The 23,790-nt window shown below is 46.1% G+C and overlaps 1 protein-coding gene across 2 annotated transcripts in view; it reads left to right on the top strand.

Moving 5' to 3' along the window:
* The window catches only part of PKD2 (polycystin 2, transient receptor potential cation channel), an 86,983-nt gene that overhangs the window by 35,917 nt on the left and 27,276 nt on the right, over positions 1-23,790 (top strand). For both annotated transcript variants that reach the window (XM_083179139.1, XM_083179138.1), the window contains exons 3-10: positions 1,078-1,211; positions 5,918-6,168; positions 7,795-8,019; positions 8,398-8,626; positions 14,609-14,779; positions 16,929-17,110; positions 18,081-18,201; positions 19,125-19,223. In XM_083179139.1, the coding sequence (XP_083035265.1) occupies positions 1,078-1,211; positions 5,918-6,168; positions 7,795-8,019; positions 8,398-8,626; positions 14,609-14,779; positions 16,929-17,110; positions 18,081-18,201; positions 19,125-19,223 (1,412 nt within the window). The remainder of the gene's footprint in view (positions 1-1,077; positions 1,212-5,917; positions 6,169-7,794; positions 8,020-8,397; positions 8,627-14,608; positions 14,780-16,928; positions 17,111-18,080; positions 18,202-19,124; positions 19,224-23,790) is intronic.

The following is a 23,790-nucleotide window of genomic DNA, read 5'->3' as shown; positions in this document are numbered from 1 at the left end:
CCGGGGGAGCTTGATTAGATTGGCACTTGATGTGCCATTTTTTACATGTGATAAATCGTCTCGATTTATCACATGTAAAAAACCCGGGGAGCAGGGGGGGTGGGGGGGGGGGGCTAAGAGGTGAGAGCTGGTGGGAGCAGGGGGGCTGGGGACGCTGCGGGGGACACATCTGTGTCCCCCGCTGCTGGGGACACAGCGTCTGTGCGGCGATAAGGTAGAGGGAGCAGGGGGGGCTGGAGACGCTGCGGGGGACACGTCTGTGTCCCCCGCTGCTGGGGACAGCGTCTGTGCGGCGATAAGGTAGAGGGAGCAGGGGGGGGCTGGAGACGCTGCGGGCGGGGGACACAGGCTGCATAGAGCCGGGCAGGGGGAGCCGGCCGGGAGCTGTCAGTAATGAATAAAAAAAAAAGCCCATACAATGAATGGGCAGCCTGTGATTGGCTGCTGAGCGCTCTCTCAGCCAATTGCTGACTGGCTGAGAGAGCGCTCAGCCAATCACAGGCCGCCCATTCATTGTATGGGCTTTTTTTTTTATTCATTACTGACAGCTCCCGGCCGGCTCCCCCTGCCCGGCTCTATGCAGCCTGTGTCCCCCGCCCGCAGCGTCTCCAGCCCCCCCCTGCTCCCTCTACCTTATCGCCGCACAGACGCTGTCCCCAGCAGCGGGGGACACAGACGTGTCCCCCGCAGCGTCTCCAGCCCCCCCTGCTCCCTCTACCTTCTCGCCGCACAGACGCTGTCCCCAGCAGCGGGGGACACAGACGTGTCCCCCGCAGCGTCCCCAGCCCCCCCTGCTCCCAAGTCGGGTGGTCGGACGTGCAGCAGGTCCGACCACCCGACGCAGATCCGATGCGCACGGGACCGCGCATCGGATCTGAGGGAACATCAAAACTAGACGATTTTGGTCCGATTTCGGCCAGATCCGACTGATCTGGCTGAAATCTGACCAAAATCGGCTAGTGTATGGGGGCCTTAAGAGTGAACTAGAATAAGGCCCTATGTGACCATGACTGCAGGCTCGGAGTGACGTCTTCTCTCTTCTGAAATATGCAATTATTATTTTTTTTTTTCTTGCAGTAACTTATGGAATGGTGACTTTAAGCATGTTTTACTATACAAAAGCTATGACCCAGCTTTTTCTGGATACACCGATTTCAAAGACTGAGAAAACCAATTTCAAAACCTTGATGACAATGGATGACTTCTGGAAGGTAAAGTACTGCATTATGGTGCTATTTATTTGCCTCTGAACATCAGTTAAGGGGGGTGGTTCTGGTGGCTTATGATTTTGTGTGAATGAGATAATCAGTAATCGGGAGGTAATCATTAAGCGTGAGGACCTCTAGGAGACTGACTGGTATGTGCAGCCCTATTGAGCAACAGTGCAGTGTTTATTCTGCCACCTGCTGTACTCCTGGAATGCAGATGGCTGATCTATCAATTTCTTAAAGCCTGTCATTGCTGCTACAGATCTTACGTTACTGTTTCTTAGTAAGCTACTCTCCATCGTGACATGAGACCTCCCCAAAATTCCCCTTCCATGTCCATAAAACCTCTCCACATGCCACTTAAATGCCCATCAAACCTCTCTTTAAGACCCTGGTATGCTTTTGCGTATCTGCACACTCTCCGCACCCATAAAGTAATGCCCTGGCGCTGCAGACAAAAATCACTGGTAGTCATTTACCTGTTGATTTGCCCATTTCCAAAAGCGATGTCCCCAGGAACCAGTTGTAGACACCATGTTCCTGAAGAATGTACAATAGACTCTGGCATAAAGGCAGAATCTACACTGCAGCTATAGAGTAGCCGTGGGCCCTCTCCTCTCTTTAAATGCCCTTGCTGGTATTTATATTATGTACTGTTTCAATTTGTCGGGTGTGGATCATTAGATTGACGGTCAATAGGTCGACGTGTGTATCGCTTCGGGCACGGTGCCAAGCACACGTTCTATTCTCCCTATGCCCCCTGGGATGGTAAAGTCAGTTTAAAAAAAATAAATCACAAAACCTTTTGACATTGTTGATCTTTTTATGTGTCGACCTGCCTGTTAACCAATAGTCCACCTTTTGACAGGTGACCTAATGACCCGAAACCCAATTTGTTCATCAAGGCCCCTTTGTCTGATTGTTCTTTGTTTTGTCTGGTTTTTGGGCTTTGTTTTATTTTTTAATATCAGTTATTGAAATGGATCTAACAATGCTTACATTTTTTAATCCGTTTAAAAATGGTTGATGCGCGAATGACACATTATTTAAATGCACCAACAACCATGTTAATAATATACTTTCATTTAACAAAATAGAAGACCTGGGTTGCAAAATTTTATCAATGTTATTTCGTTGCAGCATTTGCATTTAATTTCCAAAAGATTAGTTTACAGTATGTACCAAATGACCCTTTAACAGGTTGTACTAGTCAGTATTTTTGATCTATGTATAAAACTATTTTATTAATGAGATGACAGATAGAACATGACCTATAGGGGCAACTTAAACCTCTTATGGTGTGTACACACAGGGGCAATATTTGCTAATATCGCGGGCAATATGGTCCTGTTTGCATCAGTGACCATCTCTGGTCGCTGATGCAAATGGGATACTGAGCGATATATCGCCCCGTGTGTACACAGCTTTAGAATTGATGATACTAGGTGCTGATGAGCCATTAACCCTTTCAGTGCCAATTAAATTTGTCAAAATAGGTGTGAAAATTGACAAACACAAGCAAACCTTTTTATTCATCACCTGTAATGTTTACCTTTTTTATATAGAAAATATAATTCTTTTTTTTTTTTCCCACAACATTTTATATTTGAATTTATATAACACATGTGAGCGACGCTGGAATTTTTAGCGGATATTTTGTTAACCCTCATTTGTTTGGGTATGGATCATTGGACAGACATGCATTAAGGTCAACACAAGCATAATGTCGACATGGAGTTTTCCACTTTTTTTTTGTCCCGAATTTCAACACAGTCGACATGGACACTGATACGTAGCACCGCGTCCCCTCGCATGGCTCGCTGTGCTCACCATGCTTCGGGAACATTGACACTCCAGCTGTTGTTGAACTACACATCCCAGCATGCCCTGCTACAGTTTTACTATTTGGCCATGCTAAAACCGATGCAGGGCATGCTGGGATGTGTAGTTCAATAACAGCTGGAGTGTCAAGGTTAGCCATCATTGGTCAAGTGGATGGTAGGGCATGAAATACCACCTGTCGGCACATGACGGCTCCTAAAAAAAAAAAAGGTGAAAAACCATGTCGACCTTTTGACTGTCGACCTTTCCCATGTCGACCTAATGACCTAACCCAAAGTGGTGTGGTGTCAACTTAATGCTTGTCAACCTAGTGCACGTAGACCTAGTGACTGTATCCCATTTGTTTGCGCATCTCCCACATAGTTGGGCATTTTTAGCAGATATTTATCACAGATGTTGGCACTCAAAGGGTTAATAAAGTAATACAACACCTCATACTGTAGCTCACTCACACATTAAGCGGTATTCAATGAGCCTGATTCGCCATGTTTTTATGGCGAATTTGTGCTGTTTGGCGAATTTTTGACTAAAACGGTGAATCGCCCTATTCAATGACCACATGGCGAATACATTTGAAGGTTTTTTTCGCCATGATTCACCGAGTAGCAATCGCTATCTTTTTATGGAGAAGTGGAATGTGAACTTTTAAAATAAAGTGTTTTGTTTTTTACATTTGGTGTAAAAAAATCAGGAATTTTATTCTGAGGAGGGGCATGCTACTTTTATTCATGTGCTGTAAGCACATGAATATATATTTTATTTAAAAAAATGTATTTATTTTTTTACACAGCAGCCAGCAGGGGGCGCCGGAGCCGAGCCGCTCATTACATATTCATATATTCACTGCACCCAATCGTTACGATCGGGTATAGTGAATATGGGTCCCCTGCTGGCACCCACGGGGGGCAGCCTATGCTGCCTGGCACCCGGGGAGCCCACCTAACCCCCACAAACGTTCTGGGCTAGGCAGAGAGACTTCCATCTCTCTGCCTGCCACCGTCCTCAGGCTCCCTGCGGCAATCGCCGTAGGAGCTCATATTCGCCAGTCAGGGGCAGCGAGCCCCTGACACGTTGAATACCGGAGCCCGCCGGCTCCGGAACGTGGCGAATGTGCAGCGAATCCTAAAAAGGATTCGCTGCACCTCGCAGGTATTCTCATTGAATACCGCCCATTGACTTTACCTTATATCAAAAAATTGAACAACATTCTGGTTTCTTTTATTCCTTGTATACGTATTGGGAAGATTGAATAATTTATACATTCTGTGTAAAAGTGCCTTGAGTCCTATTGGAATCGGGACATCTGTCAGACCACACTTAGGTCTACAGTCATTAGGTCGACCCCACTAGGTCGACTGGCAGGAAGGTCGACCTGACTTAAGGTCGACATGGGCCAAGGTCGACATGACTTAAGGTCGAATTTGCATAAAGGTCGACATGAGGAAGGTCGACTGGTCATAAGGTCGACATGGGTTTTTCACAGTTTTTTTTTACCCGAATGTCGACATGGACACAGTTGGCAATGAGAATCGGACCCTCGCATTGCTCGCTTCGCTCGCAATGCTTCGGGCACGGTGGCACGCTTCGCTCGCCACAGCTTTAATAACCTCCTCCACGCCCTAGTGGATGGTAGGGCATGAAATACTGCCTGTCGGCACATGTCGGCTCAAAAAACAGTGAAAAACCCATGTCAACCTTATGACCAATCGACCTTCCTCATGTCGACCTTTATGCAAATTCGACCTTAAGTCATGTCGACCTTCCTGCCAGTCGACCTAGTGGGGTCGACCTAATGACTGTAGACCTAAGTTCATTCTAATAGATGTCCGCTTCCGTCCTATTGGACAAAGAGCGCTCTATAAATACAATTATTATTATTATTAAAACACACCTCTGATGCAATGCCTCCCTCTAGTGGCCAACTGTGATTATTATATACTATTTTCTTAAAGTGATCAGCTTCTCCATACAAATGATTCTGCAAGAAATGCAGGACATATATGATCTATTTATATCTAATATAAAACATCTTTCTATCACACTGTAAGGTCTTGGACTTAACGTATACAACTTTTCATGCTGTATTTTATTACACGTGAAAGTAATCAGCGTTTCCATATAGTTATTACACACGTGATTCCACAAGGTATACAGGACATGATATCTTATATTAAAAATAAATTTGATCACACTAGGGCTGATGTTATACACATTTTCATTGTGCTCATATAGAGTTTGTTTTTTCCTGTTTGAGTGTGCATCTACACAAAATTTTTATGAGGTCTAGCACGCCCTCACCATTTCAGAAGTTTCAATATAACAAACAATGCGTAATGGAGTCATTTAAATAGGCAGAGATTACTGCAGCTAATTGATCTACATTGGGGCTAATAAATTAGAGGTGAGGAGCAGCGTTGGCATTTTATTATAGTGGATACTGTTGAGGTGCTATGTGACATGATTTTAGACCTTTTGATCAATTTTAAAAGAAAAAAAAAACACTTGATAATGTGCACAGATCTCTAATAAAGAGACCTAAACATGTGGTTCGCTGTACTCCTCCAGTGATGGAAGCAGTGCATGCTGCTCCTGCATCTTTGATTTCCCTCTCCCAGCTGGTGGGTCGTCGCAGCTTATGAGCCCTGTGTGCCTGTTCTGCAAATGCAGGGCGATCATGGGCTGTTCTATAATGCACAGTTGTATAGAGTAGTAATATTTATTTGCAGTAAATGTCTCTCCATTGTTTATATACATGGAAAACATATGTATGCGCCAATGTCCTCTAAGCCAATAGTTATGAATGCACGTAAAATTGAATACCTCCTTTTTAAATTTTCTCTTTTGAGTCTACTTTTTGGTTGTTGCAGTTTGCAGAAGGACCCCTTTTAGATGGTTTATACTGGGACATGTGGTACAACAACAGGACTGTGGCAGAAAATCAAAGCTTTATCTATTATGAGAACCTGCTACTTGGGTTACCACGTCTTCGCCAACTTAGGGTAAAAAATGGATCCTGCACCGTGCCAGAAGACCTGAGGGATGAAATAAAGGACTGCTATGACATGTATTCTGTCAGGAATGAAGACACCGCCCCTTTCGGATTATGCAATGGAACAGCGTATGTACCTCCTGACTTTCTATATTCTCCTTCTGTTTATTTCACTATCTGCCTCTGGATAATGTATTTCTTGTACACATCACAGATTACCGCCTAAGGCAGTGGTAGCCAACTCTAGCCCTCGAGAGCTACCAACAGTGCACATTTTCCAGACAACCTAGCTGCTGCACAGCTGCAATCATTAATCACTGACACATTTTAAAAGATACACCGATGGAGCTAATTAGCTCACTTGTGATTCTGTGTGGAGACCTGCAAAACATGCACTGTTGGTAGCTCTCGAGGACTAGGGTTGGCTACCCCAGGCCTAAGTCATCCCCACGAACACCTACAAACAATAGTTGACAATTGAAATTTCTAATTTTACTAAAAACCTATTACCTTTGATTAAGTGTATGGTCCCATGCACGTTGGATCAGATACAGAGATAGACATGTCTGACAAAAGGGCTGCTGGATCCTGTGGCAGAGAGTGGCATTGCAAACAATACATTGTATGCAAAAGTAGAGCATACGATGATGGGGTCCATCTGCGAGGAAGCCCAGTTGCCATAGTCTGCCAAACAGAGTGGTGAGACTCTTATTCTGAGAGCGCATTGGGTTGCTCAGGGTTGGTACTGTCAAATTCAAAATTGTGTTTACAAAAGTAAATAACATTATGGCATTTTTCAGCACTTGCGTGTATCCATGTGCTTTGAGTGGCGTACTACAGTACACTGTGCATATATTTTGCTACAGATGCACATTGCGATATGTTATCGCTAGGAAAGGCCATAAAAACACATAACTGCAATGTATATATAGTCTACTTAATGTAAATATCACCATGTTTGGACTCTTATGAATCAGTATTTCACCAGCAGCATTCGCAATTTATGAGAATAAGTTGATATGCCTGAGTTGTAAGGCAGGTCCTTGAAACTACATACTAACCAAAACCAGAGTGTGGGCCATTGATGACTTGACGGGTGTGTGTCTCTCAGACCAATGAAAAGAGGTTTCATTGTATACTATTGATTCTCTATTGTATACAGTACACAAATATCAGGCATCAGTCTCCTAATCTACACACACACTTACATAATGTCTAAAGACTGCTAACTCCTGGACGCGCTTGCAAACAAAAAGGTATATTTGTTGGCTGTAATTCTCATCTATGTGATTCCCATCTATGTTCTATTCATTTGCTGAAATGCTATAGACTGTTAGTATAGGTATCTCTTTACTGTAACCTTCTCTAGATTGCTGTAAATAGCGGTTTGCTGTAAATACTGTAGTCATACTGTACTTATTCTAGATTTGCTGGTATACCGTTTCTTTGTTGATTAAATCTGTTTTTGTGCCTAAGGCCACTATACAATAGTATATACAGTTGTATTTTTTTTTAAGGTATTAATGTGTGCATAACCACACCAGAGGTATATTATGCTAATAGACGCAGTTTGCAAAAAACTATCATATACTGTTCATGAAGTTATCTAGTATATTACAGAGCATATTCTCACTAGTACAAAATAGCAGCTGCACATGCAACTGTGTGCACGGCCCTGTAGTCCAGAGAGATTATTCTAAAATATACTGTATGGTTGTCATTCCACAACTATAATCCTATGTTTTGTCTGTACAGATGGACCTACACCACAGAAAAGAATCTGAATGGCAGCAGTCAGTGGGGTCTCATTTCCACCTACAGTGGGGCTGGGTATTACTTGGACCTCTCAAGGAGCAAAGAGGTGGCCGCTGCTCAGATTGGGATTATGAAGAAGAATCTGTGGTTGGACAGAGGCACCCGTGCAGTCTTTATTGATTTTACCGTTTACAATGCAAACATTAATATCTTCTGCGTTTTCAGGTATTTTTCTTTTATTGTGAAGAGTTTACCTTTTTTACGTTCTGGAGTATTCTGGATTGAGCTGTATAGAGATGTAAAACAATTTTTGATATGATATTTCTACATTTTAAATACTCTAGGTGCCATGTCTGCTGTTATAATTTATAGGTACTAATCAAAACCATAGAGAACAGAATATGTAAGATCAATTACAGTTTTTACACAATGCATTTTTTATCTAATTGTAAACAAGATACATGTATAAATTCATGTTTGTGTTATGTCATTTTAATTCAAACTTGCTTTTGGATACATCTAATGATTATTTACTTCTGTTCTATTGCCGTTGCATTGAGGTGGTTGTGAACAGTGTGTAACGCTGACCTTTGTCTCATTTAGGTTGTTGGTGGAGTTCCCAGCTACTGGTGGGCTAGTCACATCCCTACAGTTTCAGACCGTAAAGCTGATACGCTATGTGTCCATGTTTGACTTTTTCTTGGCTGCGTGTGAGATAACATTCTGCTTCTTCATCCTGTATTACATGGTGGAGGAATTCCTGGAGATCCGCATTCATCGCCTGCACTACTTCCGCAGCCTCTGGAACTGCCTGGACATTGTCATCATTGTGGTGGGTATCACACCTGACTAGTGGCCACAGTCGTAGTTCTACATACAAATGTCTGCTGTTTATTAATCTTGGTTGAAAACATTTTGCAGTAATGAAGTAGGACCGGAGTAAGTTGTATGCTTAATGTAATTGTTATTTTCTTGGCTACAGATGGCTGCAAATGTTAGCAAGCGAATGAAAATCGACCCACTCTGGAGCTACTGCAGCTTATTCACAATTGCGTACACATTCGCAGCTTATATGCTATAACTGGGAAGAGCGCCAGCTGGAGTAGTGATGCAGGCTCCATGTTTCTCTGCATACATGATTACAGCTGACCACTTACAGATGTAGCTGTCCTCATCCTTTGCCGGTGCCCACCAGATCCCCTTCTCTGGCGAGCGCCGGTGATAGGGACTGGGACGCGCACACGACTCCCAGTATCACGGCGGCTGGGCAGCGTCTCCCTGCCTGTCTCCACTTCAGGGAGATGCTGCCCAGTGCGCAAGGGAATCGGGGCGGCGAAGGGGCCCGTCGGCCATGGGGCGCGCAAGCTGGCTGCTGACGATAGAATCGCCAGCCCCTGCAAAGATGGAGACGGCTCCATCTGTATATATACACTAAACAAAATGGCTATAATACGCCTGTGATTTTACCGCTACTCCTGGTGCCGGGGATCACTGCGCGGCTCTCTGCTGTTCTTTAGCGCATTGGGGTCTTGTGTGGCAGCAATTACCGCTGGGCTCTTTGGGGTCACTGCTGCTGTGCTGGTCTGGTCTCCTGGGGCGTTCTTTCTCTCTATTCAGTGGGCGCTGTGTGCTGGTGTCATTGTCACGGCTCCTCACACCCATGCCTGGCTCAGGGAACTGCTCACTCTTTGCCCTCTTTGCGCCGGTTACGACGACTCCTCTACGTCTTCCTGCTCTTTGGCTGCCAATCTCTAATGGGCTTCGTCTTCCCGCTTTTCCATGTCTTGGCATGATGCCCTGGGTCGTAGTTCCACACAGTCACATCACTTTTTATGGCTGCTGCAGGACAGTTGTCTGAAGGAAGGGATTCAGTTTAAGTCTATGTCTATAGGCAGGGCTGGCCACCAATGTAGGTTCAGGGCACCAATGGGGCTACTACTAATGCAGGGTATCACATGCTTTCCCACTGGAAGCATGCCTGTCCTGGCATAGACACTCATTTGGAATCAAAACATTAAAGGTAAACATTACCTATGAGCTGCAAACAACATTTTTTTTTATTTTTTTTTTACATTCAAGCAAAACATTTGCAAAGTGCAATTTACAATTCAAAATCACAACATTGATTATTTATATTCTGTACCTCAAGGGCGGGATGCCCTTGGTGCTACACCCTGACTTTCGGGTTTCATGAAATGGAATTGTTTTAGGGTATGCCCCCTGGGGTTCCCTGCCCTTCTGCCTCAAGTGAGTCTTTCTTTTCAGCTGGTACTTTTACGGTACAAAGCTTGAGTTAGTCCCTTGACACCACACTGACGGGTCCTTCTGGAGTTTTCTGTATTTCAGAAGTGTAACGTTCACCATCTGGCACTTTGACTACGGTGTACGGGACACTCCCACATGGCATTGAGTGTTGCACGTTTTCCACTCATTGGGTTACAATCTCTCGAGCAGCTTCAATCCTTTTTCTGGTGTTCTCAGACCCAGTCAGTCTGCAGATTGACCGGGTAATCACTGCAGGGGACATTTCCATGTCTTGGGGTAACTTGCTTCGTCGGCCGAACATTAAGTAGTACGGTGTAAAGACGGTAGAGCAGTGCTCAGTGTTATAGAGGTACATCAGGTCTGGAAGTAAAGTCAACCATTTAGTGTGATCTGCAGCCGACCAACTGCGGAGCATTACAATGATGGTCTGGTTGGCCCATTCCCTTGCGGATTATAGGCTGTCGTCCCTACCTTCTGGCAACCATAATAAGAACACAGCTCGTGGAAGATTTGGACTCGAAGGCAGGCCCTTGATCAGTAAGGATGCAGTCAGGGTATCCGTAAGGTCTGGCAAAGTGTTTCAGGAACAGTTTGGCTGTGGTTTTGGCAGTGAGTTCTCGAACTGGAATGACTACAAGGAACTTGCTGTAGTGATCCGTGATGGTCAAGGCATATTGATGACTAGTACTTGGTTCTAGCTTCACATAATCCAGAGTGACAATCTGTAGAGGTTGTTGGCTCTTGATGGGTTGCAGAGAGTCTTTCTGAGAGGTGTCGAGATGTCTCTTCGGTACTTGTGGATTATCACGGCTCCCATCGCATGCCATATATAGTGGCATGCGATGGGATGCGATTTTTGCCGTTTTTTAACGGGTTTGTTTTTTTACAAAATCGCATCGCCTCGCATGCGATCGCATCGCATGCAATTTTTAACAGAAAAGCATCCAAATGCATTGAAATTTGTATGAAACATGTTCAATGGCCCCCAAATGGCATTTTTGAGGCTGTACCACCCCCACTATCAACGCGAACCCGAAGCATGGCGAGCGCAGCGGTACGCGTCCTACGACCTTTTCATACCCCCACTATCCACGTCGGCGTGGAGTTGAGAACAGAAAGTGTGGCGAGCGCAGCGAGCCACCGAGCCCGAAGCGTGGCGAGGGGACGCGGACACCTGTGAAGCCTGCGAGGGGACGCGGATACCTGTGAAGGTATCCGCGTCCCCTCGCGGGGCTCGCCGTGCTTCGGGCTCGGTGGCTCGCCAACACTTTCTATTCTCAACTCCATGCCGACGTGGATAGTGGGGGTATGAAAAGGTCGTAGGACGCGTACCGCCACCCCTCACAGGCTTTCTGCGCTCACCACGCTTCGGGTTCGCGTTGATAGTGGGGGTGGTACATCCTCAAAAATGCCATTTGGGGGCCATTGAACATGTTTCATACAAATTTCAATGCATTTGGATGCTTTTCTGTTAAAAATCGCATGCGATGCGATTTTTTTCATGTGCGATGCCCATCGTGGGAGCCGTGATACTCCACAAGTACCGTCTCTTCAAATTACAGGGGATGCAGCCACGGCACCACTTCTCCAGATCTTCTTGCATGCTCACCCAAAAGAATTGGGTGCACAGGATGGCTTCAGTCTTCTGTATGCTGAAGTGGACTGATTTGTCATGGTAGGCTATGATAAGTAGCGAGGCCTGTTCTCTTGGAACAATCACTTGCGCTATGGGATGTTGGGTGCTGGGGTCCATACTGGCGCATACTAGAATGCCTCCTTCGATGCAAACATGGTCACTGTGTCACAACAATTTGATCAGTTCAGGATCAGCTTTGTTTCGTTGGGTTCGGTTTAAGTAGCAGTTTTGGCCTAGCAGGGCTAGGAATTCCTTCAGTACTGGGTCTTTCTGTTGTACCTCACTCCAGTCTATACTACAAGTGTTGAGTAGAGAACTCTCCGGCAGTGGTTTCCCTGTGGCTGACAGGGGATCTGAGGTAACGGTCTTCTTCCCTTTGTAGGCCTTAAACAGCGGCATCTTAATGTCTTCCTCTGTATCGTGGTCTTCTACTAAATCTGTCACGGGTAGTCGGGAGAGGGCGTCGGTGTTAGCATTTGCTATTCCTTTGCGAAAGGACGTGGTGAATCTGAAGTTGGCAAGGCGATGTATCAATGAAATAATATGCATGCGGTAGACTTTAAAGGCCTATGCCGTTAATTACCTAATTTGCGTCACTGTCGTGTCACGTCAGTGATTCCTTAAGTGAAATGGCCTCAAATAAAAAGTATCTCTTCCTTTATATTAAAGTAACTGAGCACTGAGGTTATCAAAGTAAAACTTCCCCTCTGTATGTGCTGTCAGAATTTGAGTCTCTCTCTGGTCAATAATCATTCAATTTTCTGCATGACATAAATTAGAGGGTTGTCTCATGCAGATATCCATTTTCCTGCTGCAGGGGAGGCAATAAAAGTTACGAAGTTAACCATCTTGTCTGGTAATGACTTAAACCCTCGTTCTCTATAAACTGGTTCCATTACCTTTTCTATTAGTTGAGAAGGCTCTGGGGGGACAGATTCATTACGCTCGGTGAAGTGATAATGTGGCTGGTACTTTATCACCGGCCAATCCGCTCCTAACTGAAGCTACAGGATTGGTTTGAAAAAGGACGGGTAGGAGCTGATTGGCCAGACACTTTATCACTTTACCAAGCTTAATAAATGTACACCTGTCTTTAATGAGGGGTCACGGTTTTGCAGCGATAAACATGAAGTTAGGCATAAACTTTATCCGAAAAGAGTCTCTCCCTGCTGTGTTAAACTTTAAACGAAGGGGATAGGAACAGCTCTATTATATGGCAGTCTGTGTCTTAATGTCCTTGGTCCCCACTAAACACAAGTAACGTTAGACCAGTGTCTGTAAATAAAGTAATATTTCCCCATGTCCCCAACTTACTGCGATCCAGGGTTTAAGTATCTTCTTGATTGGGGGTGTCGATCCAGTGGGAATGTGGTGGTACACTGTCAGCCTTGCCAAAATCGGAAGGATGTTGACTGAACGCGACAGTGTTGTTCTTCATGACCTGCAGTACCCCGTCTCGATTGTCGGCTGGGGTGTTCATGTCACCGATCTGTATCCCAGTGTACCATGGAGACCTTCCGCCAACTGCCTCAGATTCATCAGTCGCTCCTTGCTCGACCACTGTTACACTAAGCCCCAGAATGTCCTGGAAGTTGATCCAGCTGATTCTGGCCACCATTAAGTCTTATAGTGTACGAGTTTAGAGTTTGGAAGCCTCACGGGTACTCTTCCATATATAATGCCTTCACCAGTGTTCTCGCCACAGCGAATAGCTGTCGCCCATCAAGATTTCACCAAGGCCTCATAATCCTTGCCCCCTTTTAGCCCATTTTCATCTTACACCATGTGACTTGTTCTGAGTTCGGCCTCAGAAGAATAGTTTGACTATCATAAGTTTGAGCCTTCATGGCTTCCTGTAAGCCTAGTGCAAACTCTCGCAGTGACTCACCCGGTCGTTGTTTCCTCGCATGCAGATGACTTCAGTTCTCCTGATCTCATCGAAGCTGTCTCACAGTTTTTCAAATATTTGTTACGTGGTTTTATTTTTTCTGTCTTCCCACGCTTTTACTTCTCGCAGCACAGGGCCTTTTAATTGTCCCACCAGTATTTCTACCTTCTGTTCTGGGCGGAGTGAGTACAGACAGAACATTGATACTATTTTTTGTCCTTGAATTCTTTTAGCGTGCTCGTGGCCGGAGTAGGTTGCTAGCCAGGGTGCGCCGAAGTAATACGGCATAGTGATGGGTGGTGCAGTCATCGCTGCCAAGTTTCCTGGCCACCAATGTAGGTTCAGAGCACCAAAGGGGGTGCTCTGAAAGCAGGGTATCTCAGATACTACAGACCATGGGTGGTTCTGGTTTATAGATGTATAGTGTCTATATAGAGCCTCAATAGGTTGACACCAAAAGGTCAACATGGTCTAAAGACCAACACCTAAAAATGTCGACACCAGTTTAAAAGGGATAAAAAAATATGTCATCATACTTTATCATCCATGTTGCCTACAATAAGACTTGTGGGTACTTGTGTATTATCTGGGCGCCCGCTTTTTTTTCATTGCATGCCACTACTTAAGGCATGCAATGCAATGCGATTTTTCATTGTAAAGATCCGATTTTTAATTGGATAGTCACCCATGGGTGATTTCATACCCCCACTATCCAACTACGCATGGAGTTGATTTTATGTAGTGTGGCGAGCGTAGCGGATTACTTTACATGTTTTCTGCATCCCCTCGCGGGGCTCGCTGCGCTCCCTACACTATATAAAATCAACTCCATGCGTAGTTGGATAGTGGGGGTATGAAATCACCCATGGGTGACTATACAATTAAAAATCTGGTCTTTACAATGAAAAATCACATTGCATTGCATGCCTTAAGTAGTGCGATGCAATACAATGAAAAAATCGGGCTCCCAGATATTACACAAGTACCGATTTGTGTAATTTCTTACTCTAACATCTCTCTTGCAGCTCTCTGTCGTGGCGATAGCAATAAACCTACACAGGATGTCGGCTGTGGAAGGACCACTGAAGGAGCTCATCGTGGACATGAATGCTTTTCCTAACTTTGAATCTATAGCCTACTGGCAGAAACAATTTAATAATGTTGCTGCGGTAACTGTGTTCTTCGCCTGGGTTAAGGTAATAGTTTATAAAATATTATAGCTCATATGTAATTTATGTGATATCTGCTGGACACACATTGTGCTGCCGATGTTTGATAACAGGAATAGCATCAGGCAGAAAAATGTAGCACACAGACAGACAAGCACAGACCTACAAGTAGAGGACAATATAAATACCTGAAAAGTAAGGTCCTGTTTCATGAGAGTTCGTAGTCGGCCAGGCCAACTTGTCGTTCTCCAGATTGGCCCGGCCTGGCTTAAAATCCAATAGTAACAAATGCAGTAGGAGTACCCCAACTACCGTAACATAGGGCTGCTTTCTTCTTTCCCTCTCTTTGGGTGGGATGCAGCAAAGTAAAAAATGCGTCCAAACCTCAGAAAATGTCACTTTTGGAGGTTTGGCTGCAGCCTCCATATGCACCAAGCCCCAAATGCGGTACATTCTGGGGCTTGGATGTGATGGGCAATGCAATTTTAAAATTGGCATTGCCCATAGAAGCCTATGGGCTTATTTCACTCTTCCCCTACTGTGAGTGATCCAACCGGTTCCCTCCCAGCATCACCGGCGGCATTTCTGTCACTTGCGTCACTCGATGCATGTGCAGATAGGACTTCTGGGTTCTGCACCCGGAGTCCTATCATCGCAAAGGACGTCTCTTACCGCAATATGGCATTAGTAAATGCCAGTATGCAAGCTTTTTGCAATGCTTGCTGCATCTCACCCTTTGATGCTGGATTCAGCAGTTTACCAGTCTGAGCCGTGAAACTGGTTTTACACATGTCTGGAGTAGCCCAAATACCTCACTGAGGCAAAGGTCATTATATGCAATAAATGCCTCTAGCCTCCGTTATGTCAATACTGTCTATTGCATTGTGAGTCTTTTGGCCTCATTCTCATGTAGATTGGTTTATCTGCCCCAACTGTGTGCACAAAATTCTGAACAACAGAAGAGTTTTTTAATGCGTAAGAAATAAATGAGCAGAAACTTGCGGTACTAATATCCCTTTACACGGGACTTCTACCCAGGTCCTGACCTGGGTAGAACACGGCTAAGACCTGGGTAAAGGGCGGTGTAAACTGGTACGCCGGGCTCCCGTTTACATGAATGGGGAACGTCCAACCTGCGGACCGCAGCGGAGTATGTGAATGATGCCTGTGCGGCATCCATTCACCTCCCAGGCAAGGGTTGGGGGGTGCTCGGAGATCGGCGCTTGGAGATGACATCATCTCCAAGTGGCGGCTGGGGGATGCGGCAGTGTAAAAGGGAGCAAACGCTGGGTCGCACCTGGCTTGAAGCGGGGATCAAAAACCCGGGTGCGACCCAGCGTTTTTGGTATAAAAGGGGTATAAATATACAGCAGAGTTCCTACACCGAGAACTTTAACCTTTATGCAGAGCCTTTAGTAAAGTAATAGTTGCCAGTCATAATGACGGTGCTGTTAGGAACCGGGGCTCGGTCATGCTGAGATGTGTGTGTGTGTGTGTGTGTGTGTGTGTGTGTGTGTGTGTGTGCTAGCCCGAACGGAGCTCCGGTAGGATCCATATAGTGTCTGCCAGCATACCATCGAGTTAAGTAGCAACTATAGGCTTTTATTATATGGGATAAACTTTATGGCACATATTAGCATATCTACACCTGGCATAGAGATGTCATCCATAGTGAATTATTTAAATGTTTAGGAAGTATACACTTATATTGGGATATTTTATTATTTTATAAGGTACACAATTTTATCTATGAAGTTATTTCCAGGTGATTAACATCATTAACAGTGCACAGCATACACACTGGCCGATATTGTTCACAATATCGCTCAGAAAGCCCTTTCTTAACGATATTGTGACCTATATCGCCAAGTGTGTATGGGCCTTTACAGTCTGTGCTGCCATTTAGAGTAAGGTACTCTACAGTATGAAAACAAATTAGGCCCTGGTTGAATAAAACCCCAAACCACATGCTGTGAGGCAGCAATGCTAACCACTGTGCTTACCTTTCATTATGTATAACATACTATTTATTAACTTGAAGGTGGAACAATCTTATTCTTGAAACTACATGGCTGTAGCCTGTAACATGTAGGGACATTGTGATATGAGATGTGAGATCACCAAAATAGAAGTACCTGTACCTGTACATTGATACATCTTCCTACTTCACTGACAGCTATTCAAGTTTGTGAACTTCAACAGGACCATGACCCAATTATCAACAACGATGTCTCGCTGCGCCAAGGACATCCTGGGCTTCTCCATTATGTTTTTCATCATTTTTCTGGCATATGCCCAATTTGCCTACTTAGTATTTGGCAGCCAAGTTGATGACTTCCGCACCTTCCAAGATTGTATGTAAGTATTTACACCACGTCATTCTCCGTATACACTCCTCCTTACACAGTACAGTCGCATTTCTTCATTTGGATTTATTTATAAGTATTACTAAAGGGACAAACCCAAAACCTCATAAAAGAAATGTGAATATTAGGAGTGCTGGTACAATTGTAAATATAACATCATGCTAATATAATATAATCCTAATATTATAGCAGCATCCTGTACGAAATACAATGTAATTCTGTAAATTCATTATTAAGAAATGAATTGCATGTTAAAGGCAAGCATGATCTTCAGATACTTTTTATTATTGATTTATGCAATCTCTAGCAGCTACATTATATTGTACTTTGGAGTTAACAGTACAGTAGTTACCACTCATGTGACCTCCAACATCCTGGCCACATGTTTGTGAATATTTCAAAAGGCAGGATCCCAACGTACATGTCCAATCTACCCTCAAAAAGTAGCATTGCTTATGCATGCACCATCAGATAAAATGTCAGTTAAGGCCCCATCAACTAGTGCAATTTGGGCCCTTTCATCTGATTCCAAAGGCATTGTTTAACCTCCGTTTTCAATGGTCTTGTGCATATTGGATTGGAGCGGATATAGTCACTGCTGCAGTAAGGATCTATCGGATCCCGCAGCCAAGAAAAGGATTGCATAGGATACATTGTATGCAAAAGTGCCGGATACGATGTATTGTATGTGGTCCTGTCGCCCGGGAGCTGCCTGGTGAGATGGCAAGCTATCACATTTATCAGACATACCAGTTAATTTTACATGTCGGACAGACTGATTTATAGATAGTCTTTCAAATATACCTGATGCGCCAATATCTTTTGGGTTGGCCAGATAATTGTATTATGTAAGCCCTGTGCTAATTACAGGGTGATGTAGGTGATTTTTATTTTTTAGCTTTCATTAGACTAGCAGTTTTGTCAGTTTCTTATGTCTGTTGAACTTGTATTCTTTCTTTCAGTTTCACTCAGTTCCGTATTCTTTTGGGAGATTTCAACTTTACTGAGGTTGAGGAAGCCAATCGCATTTTGGGGCCCATATACTTCACAACTTTTGTGTTCTTTATGTTCTTCATACTGTTGGTATGTGTGTGCTTTGTATTGATTGTTGTGTTGTCTCTGGTTGTCCCATTTTAAATGCATTTCTTTTCAATGTTTCCTTCAGCTGTGAAATAGAAGTGTGATTTTTATTTTTGGTCTGACTTCAGGAGATCACACTTCTGTTATATAGATATCATTTTAAATGTCCAAACACTATCGTTGTCTCTCTGAATTATTTTGTAGAATGGTCTTGCTTTAATAGTACAGATGTGTCCTATAACATCGTAGCTGCGTGAGGCTGTTTCCTGTTGACCACAATGCATATACGTCACCGCTTAGCGTGGCCTCCCGAAGCTTCACAGCTAAAAGTGTCTGCTATTATAATGCATGCTTCCACCGCCAAATTCCGGCTTCATATGTAATGAGTAGCGGGAGTGCCCCTTCTTTTGGCCTCATTGTGGTAGCTACAACTTTGTAAGCAAGTCCATTTCTGTGTAGACTGTAAGGCTAAATAAGTTACAGCTAATGTACAACAGCAATTTTGTCTGTCAGCATATTGGCCCAGACAACTAGGGTTACCACCACCCATCCGGGATCATTTCGGACAGTCTGGTAATTATGACCAGCTTCATGCCTATTCCCGGACATTATATAGTCTGGGAACCCCACCCGCCTAGACTCGTCTTAATTACCGGACTGTCCGGAGTAATCCACGATGGATGGTAACCCTACATGCAACATTGTGGGGGGTATATTGTGGGGGGTATGCAATCCGGGATCACGGCTGTCGATCCTCGCAGATGGCCGTGACCCTGTCCCGTTTGCGGTCTGATCGACCGCAGAACAACAGGCGGAATTCATTGTCTCGTCTGCCGCTCGGCGCAAAGGGATCATCCCACAAGCATGTGTATAATTTTTCAATTCAATTTGTTTTAATTATTACCTATTAACAAATTCTTTCACAGAACATGTTTTTGGCAATCATAAGTGATACCTATTCAGAAGTCAAGACAGACATGGCTCAGCAAAAAAGTGAAATGGAATTGGCTGACCTTATTAAAAAAGTAAGAGATTATTTATATTACTATACTGTAGGTCCTGAGTGATTAATGTATGCTGCAAACCCCTGTTGCTCCCCATTAACAAAAATACTTGTTTCTTCCTCCTATTGTAAGTCACTTTGGTGGACATGAAATAACCCAGTTTGCAAACATTCTGAAAAACTGTCTCAGTCAGAAATGCGAACGCAGTCCTCAGGGCAGCCCAATGGTGCAGGTTTTATGTATATACGTGGCTCAGCACAGATGGTTAAATCAAAATGACTGAAGTACATATTGAATTACCTGTAGCCAAGCATGGATAATAGTTGGGGTACCTTGAGGACTGTGTTTGGGGACCCGTGGTGTATACACTGGCTCTGAACTAATACATAATCCTACAGGAGCAGCATGTTCTTTATTTAATAGAAACCTGACAAATATTTCTCTTTCCTCCACTAGGTGACACTGGAGAGTTACAGTGGGGAATAGAAGGCGACCACAGGGAGCTTGGGCACTTTAGAATAAATTAAGAGTGACTAACTCAGGCAGTCTTAGCATGTGCCCTGCGGGAGCTGGGTGCGTTCAAGGCTCACTCCTGAGCTTTATATATTTTTATTGTAAAATGATGCTACAATCAGCAAGAGGACAGGCAGGTAGCTCCCTGTCCCTACCTGCCTGCGACGAGGGCGCTGTCGGCGGGTCCGGTCGCAGCTGCATGCAGCTTGCCTCCGGTACCCGGCTGCAGGATCCACAGATCCTGAGGTCCCGTCGCCGCTGCTTGCAGCGCGCCTCGAGGACCAGTCAGCACGCCGCACCCGACAGCCATGGCAGGGGTAAGTATAGCGCTGATCTCCCGTTAGCGGGGGATTCAGTGTAAAAAGCCGCGGCAGCGCACTTTTTAAATACAGCGCCATTCCTGAGGAGCGAGAGCGCGGCATGCTGGGTACTTCCGCTTCCTCCTTCTTTGTGGGAGCGGCAGCCATTGAAGCAGCAGCGTGATCCGCGGCTCCCTCGAGGCGTCTGAAGTGCCGGTGACCCTGGTGCAGTGAGTCACAGCGGGACATAGGAGGTCAGGGCGGCTTGGACTGTGTCCAAAAAGGTCCCTTAGCCGGCGCAAGTTATATTTATATACAGTGCGCGTATCGGGCTTGTGGCAGACTCTGCCTTTTTTCTATACCTCCTCTCCTGTCCGGTATTTCCATCTTTCTCTCCTCTCTGTGAAAGATTGCTGAGTGTATGATGGCTGGTAAAAAGATTGCGTGCCAAAAGTGCAGCAATAAGTTCGCGCCACACGCGGAGGGAGCCATTTTATGTCCCTCATGTGCTGCATCCCCAGCCCCCAATCCATCAACATCGGGGCAGGATACGCCTGTATGGGCTTCCCAGTTGTCTGTAGTGATTTCTCAGCTAGCTTCTGAGTTATCTTCGGCCAGACAAGATAGGGATGCAGCCAGGGATCAGCAGGCAGAGTTAACCTCTGCTGTGGAGAGTCTGTCTAGAGCATTGCAGGCAGACACCTCTACACCCCCTCCCCCTAGACTGGCTTCTGCTAATAGGATGTTTCCTCAGGTCCCTCTGTTAGACGATACAGATGATGACATGCCAGCTCTAGAGGAGGGTGAATTTCATGACCCTGATGCTCAGCCTGATGCTGAGCCTGATGCTCCGCTTATACAGGACACTGATGTCCCTTCTCAGGGTTTAGAGGACTTAATACAAGCAGTCCGGTTAACCCTCAATGTCACAGAGGAGGTGAGACCGGCTGCGCGTCCCTCAGTGTTTGCTAAAAAGCAGAAACAGTCTGCATATTTCCCAGCCTCAGAGGAGCTGGATGAACACTTGCAGAAGGCCTGGTTACACCCAGACAAAAAGTTTCAGGTGTCCCAGAGATTTTTCACTGCCTATCCTTTTCCTACGGATGCTAGAAAGTCTTGTGAGACTCCACCTGCTGTTGATTCTTCGGTATCACGCTTGTCCAAAAAGACAGTGTTACCCATTCCAGGAGCCTCTACCCTTAAGGGTGTGTCTGATAGGCGGTTAGAGAGTGCTCTGAAGAATATTTATACAGCCGCTGGTCTTTTACAACGTCCAGCACAAGTGGGTTGTTGGGTCAATAGGGCCATGGAGGTATGGGCATCCCAGGTGGCCTCCTCTCTAGACCCAGGGGCAAGTGATATGTTGCTCTTAGTGGAACACATACGGGAGGCTGCAGGTTATTTGGTTGAAGCCTCTTCAGATGTTTGTATGCTTGCGGCTCGTATCTCTGCCCTCTCAGTTTCTGCTCGCCGTACTCTTTGGTTGAGACAGTGGAATGCAGATGCCGACTCCAAGAAGGCGGTGGAAGCATTACCCTTTGCCGGTGAGGCCCTCTTTGGTCCTGAGCTGGACAAAATGATTTCACAGGCTACAGGGGGTAAGTCTCAGTTCCTGCCCACTGCAGCCCCTCCCCCACGTAGGTCATTTCCTACTACTGGAGGCCAGTCCTTTCGGTCATTTCGGCCCACCCCCAGATTCAGGGGTAGGTCTAGGGGAGCGGCTACTAGCTCCAGAGGCTTCCGAGGAAGAGGCAGAGGTTCAGCCAGTGCTCCAATCCTGGATGCAAAGGTTACCTCAAAGCCCTCGGCATGACTCCCCCAGCTCCTGTCCAGATCACAGGGTGGGAGGCCGGCTGCTGTTTTATCATCAGGTATGGGCCGGTTCATGTCAGGATGCATGGGTAAAGGACCTGGTAGCAGTAGGCTACAAGATAGATTTCTTGTTGCCTCCTCCTCAACGTTTTTTTCCCACAGGTTTGCCAGCTTCACAGGAGAAAGGCAGGGCTTTGCAGGCCGCCATTCAAAAGCTCAGGGACCTAGGGGTGGTTGTCCCGGAACAGGAAAAGGCAAAGGGATTCTATTCCAGCCTTTTTCTGGTTCCCAAGCCGGACGGCTCGGTAAGACCCATCTTGAACTTGAAGCAGCTCAATCCCTTCTTGCGGTTCACTCGCTTCAAGATGGAGTCACTGCAGTCTGTCATTGCAGGCCTGGAACCAGGGGAGTTTCTTGTATCCATCGATATCAAAGATGCATACCTGCATGTCCCCATCTGGCCCCCTCACCAGGCATACTTGCGGTTGCTGTCCAGAACTGTCACCTGCAGTTCCGAGCCCTCCCATTCGGCCTCTCCTCTGCGCCCCGGGTGTTTACCAAAGTGATGGCTGTCATGATGGAAATACTCAGGGCTCAAGGAGTTACAATTGTCCCTTACTTGGACGACCTTCTGTTGAAGGCTCCGTCCAAGGAGGTTCTTCTGCACAACATCCACCTGACACGTCGGACTCTGGAGTCCCATGGTTGGTTGCTCAACATCCAGAAGTCACAGCTGACCCCATCGCAGAGGATCCTGTTCCTAGGGATGACTCTGGACACGGTCCAGAGAAGGGTGTTCCTCCCCATGGACAAGATCTTGTCCCTGCAGGAAGCGGTTCGACTGGTGCTGCAGCATCGAACAGTCACAGTTCTCCTTTGCACAAGGCTGCTGGGAAGGATGGTGGCCACGTTCGAGGCGGTGCAGTACGGGCGGTTTCGATCTCGCCCCTTCCACCTGTGTCTGCTCCGCCAGTGGACAGGCTCACACCTGTTTCTACAGCAGCGGATCTCTCTCTCCCATCAGGCTCGAGCATCACTGGTGTGGTGGCTCAACTCCAGCAACCTGCAGGAGGGGCGGAGGTTCGCCATACACAATTGGACGCTCCTCACCACGGACGCCAGCCTCGGGCTGGGGAGCGGTCACGCTGGGCCTCCACTTCCAGGGACTGTGGACCCCGGAGGAAGCACAGATGTCCATCAATGTGCTGGAGCTGCGAGCAGTGTATTATGCCCTGCTCCAGGCGGAAGTGGTCCTCCGGAACAAGGACATCAGGGTGCAGTCGGACAATGCCACGGCTGTGGCTTACATAAACAAGCAGGGAGGCACCCGCAGCCGTGCAGCGATGAGAGAGGTGAAGAGGATTCTGTGCTGGGTGCAGGAGCACGCAGGGGCCGTGTCTGCCATTTTCATTCCAGGCGTGGAAAACTGGGAGGCAGACTACCTCAGCCGCCGAGACGTCCACCACGGAGAGTGGTGTCTGAACCCTCAGGTCTTCCAGACCTTGACCCGTCGGTGGGGTTGTCCGCAGATAGACATGATGGCCTCCAGACACAACCACCAGTTGCCCCGGTACTGCGCCCGGACAAGAGATCCTCAGGCAGTGGCAGTGGACGCTCTCACGGCACCCTGGACGGATCAGTTTCTTTACATCTTTCCTCCAGTGCCTCTCATCCCTCGGGTTCTGCAGAGATTCCGACGGGAGTCGGTGACAGTGCTGTTCATCGCCCCAGACTGGCCTCGCCGGTCGTGGTACACATTCCTAACAGGCCTGTTAGTAGACGAGCCATGGCCTCTGCCTCTCTGCGAAGACCTGCTAACACAGGGTCCGTTCGCCTGTCCCAACTTACAGCATCTTCATTTGACGGCATGGCTGTTGAGAGGTCCATCCTGAGGAAGGCAGGGATCCCGCAGGCGGTGATTCTAACCATGATAGGAGCCAGAAAGCAGGTTACCTCGGTGCATT

The sequence above is a fragment of the Crinia signifera genome, chromosome 1 (genome assembly GCF_055691185.1).
Source record: "Crinia signifera chromosome 1, ASM5569118v1, whole genome shotgun sequence".
In the NCBI taxonomy this organism is placed as follows: domain Eukaryota; kingdom Metazoa; phylum Chordata; class Amphibia; order Anura; family Myobatrachidae; genus Crinia; species Crinia signifera.
The sequence above is the reverse complement of the archived record's forward strand: the minus strand, read 5'-3'. Positions and strand labels throughout refer to the sequence as shown.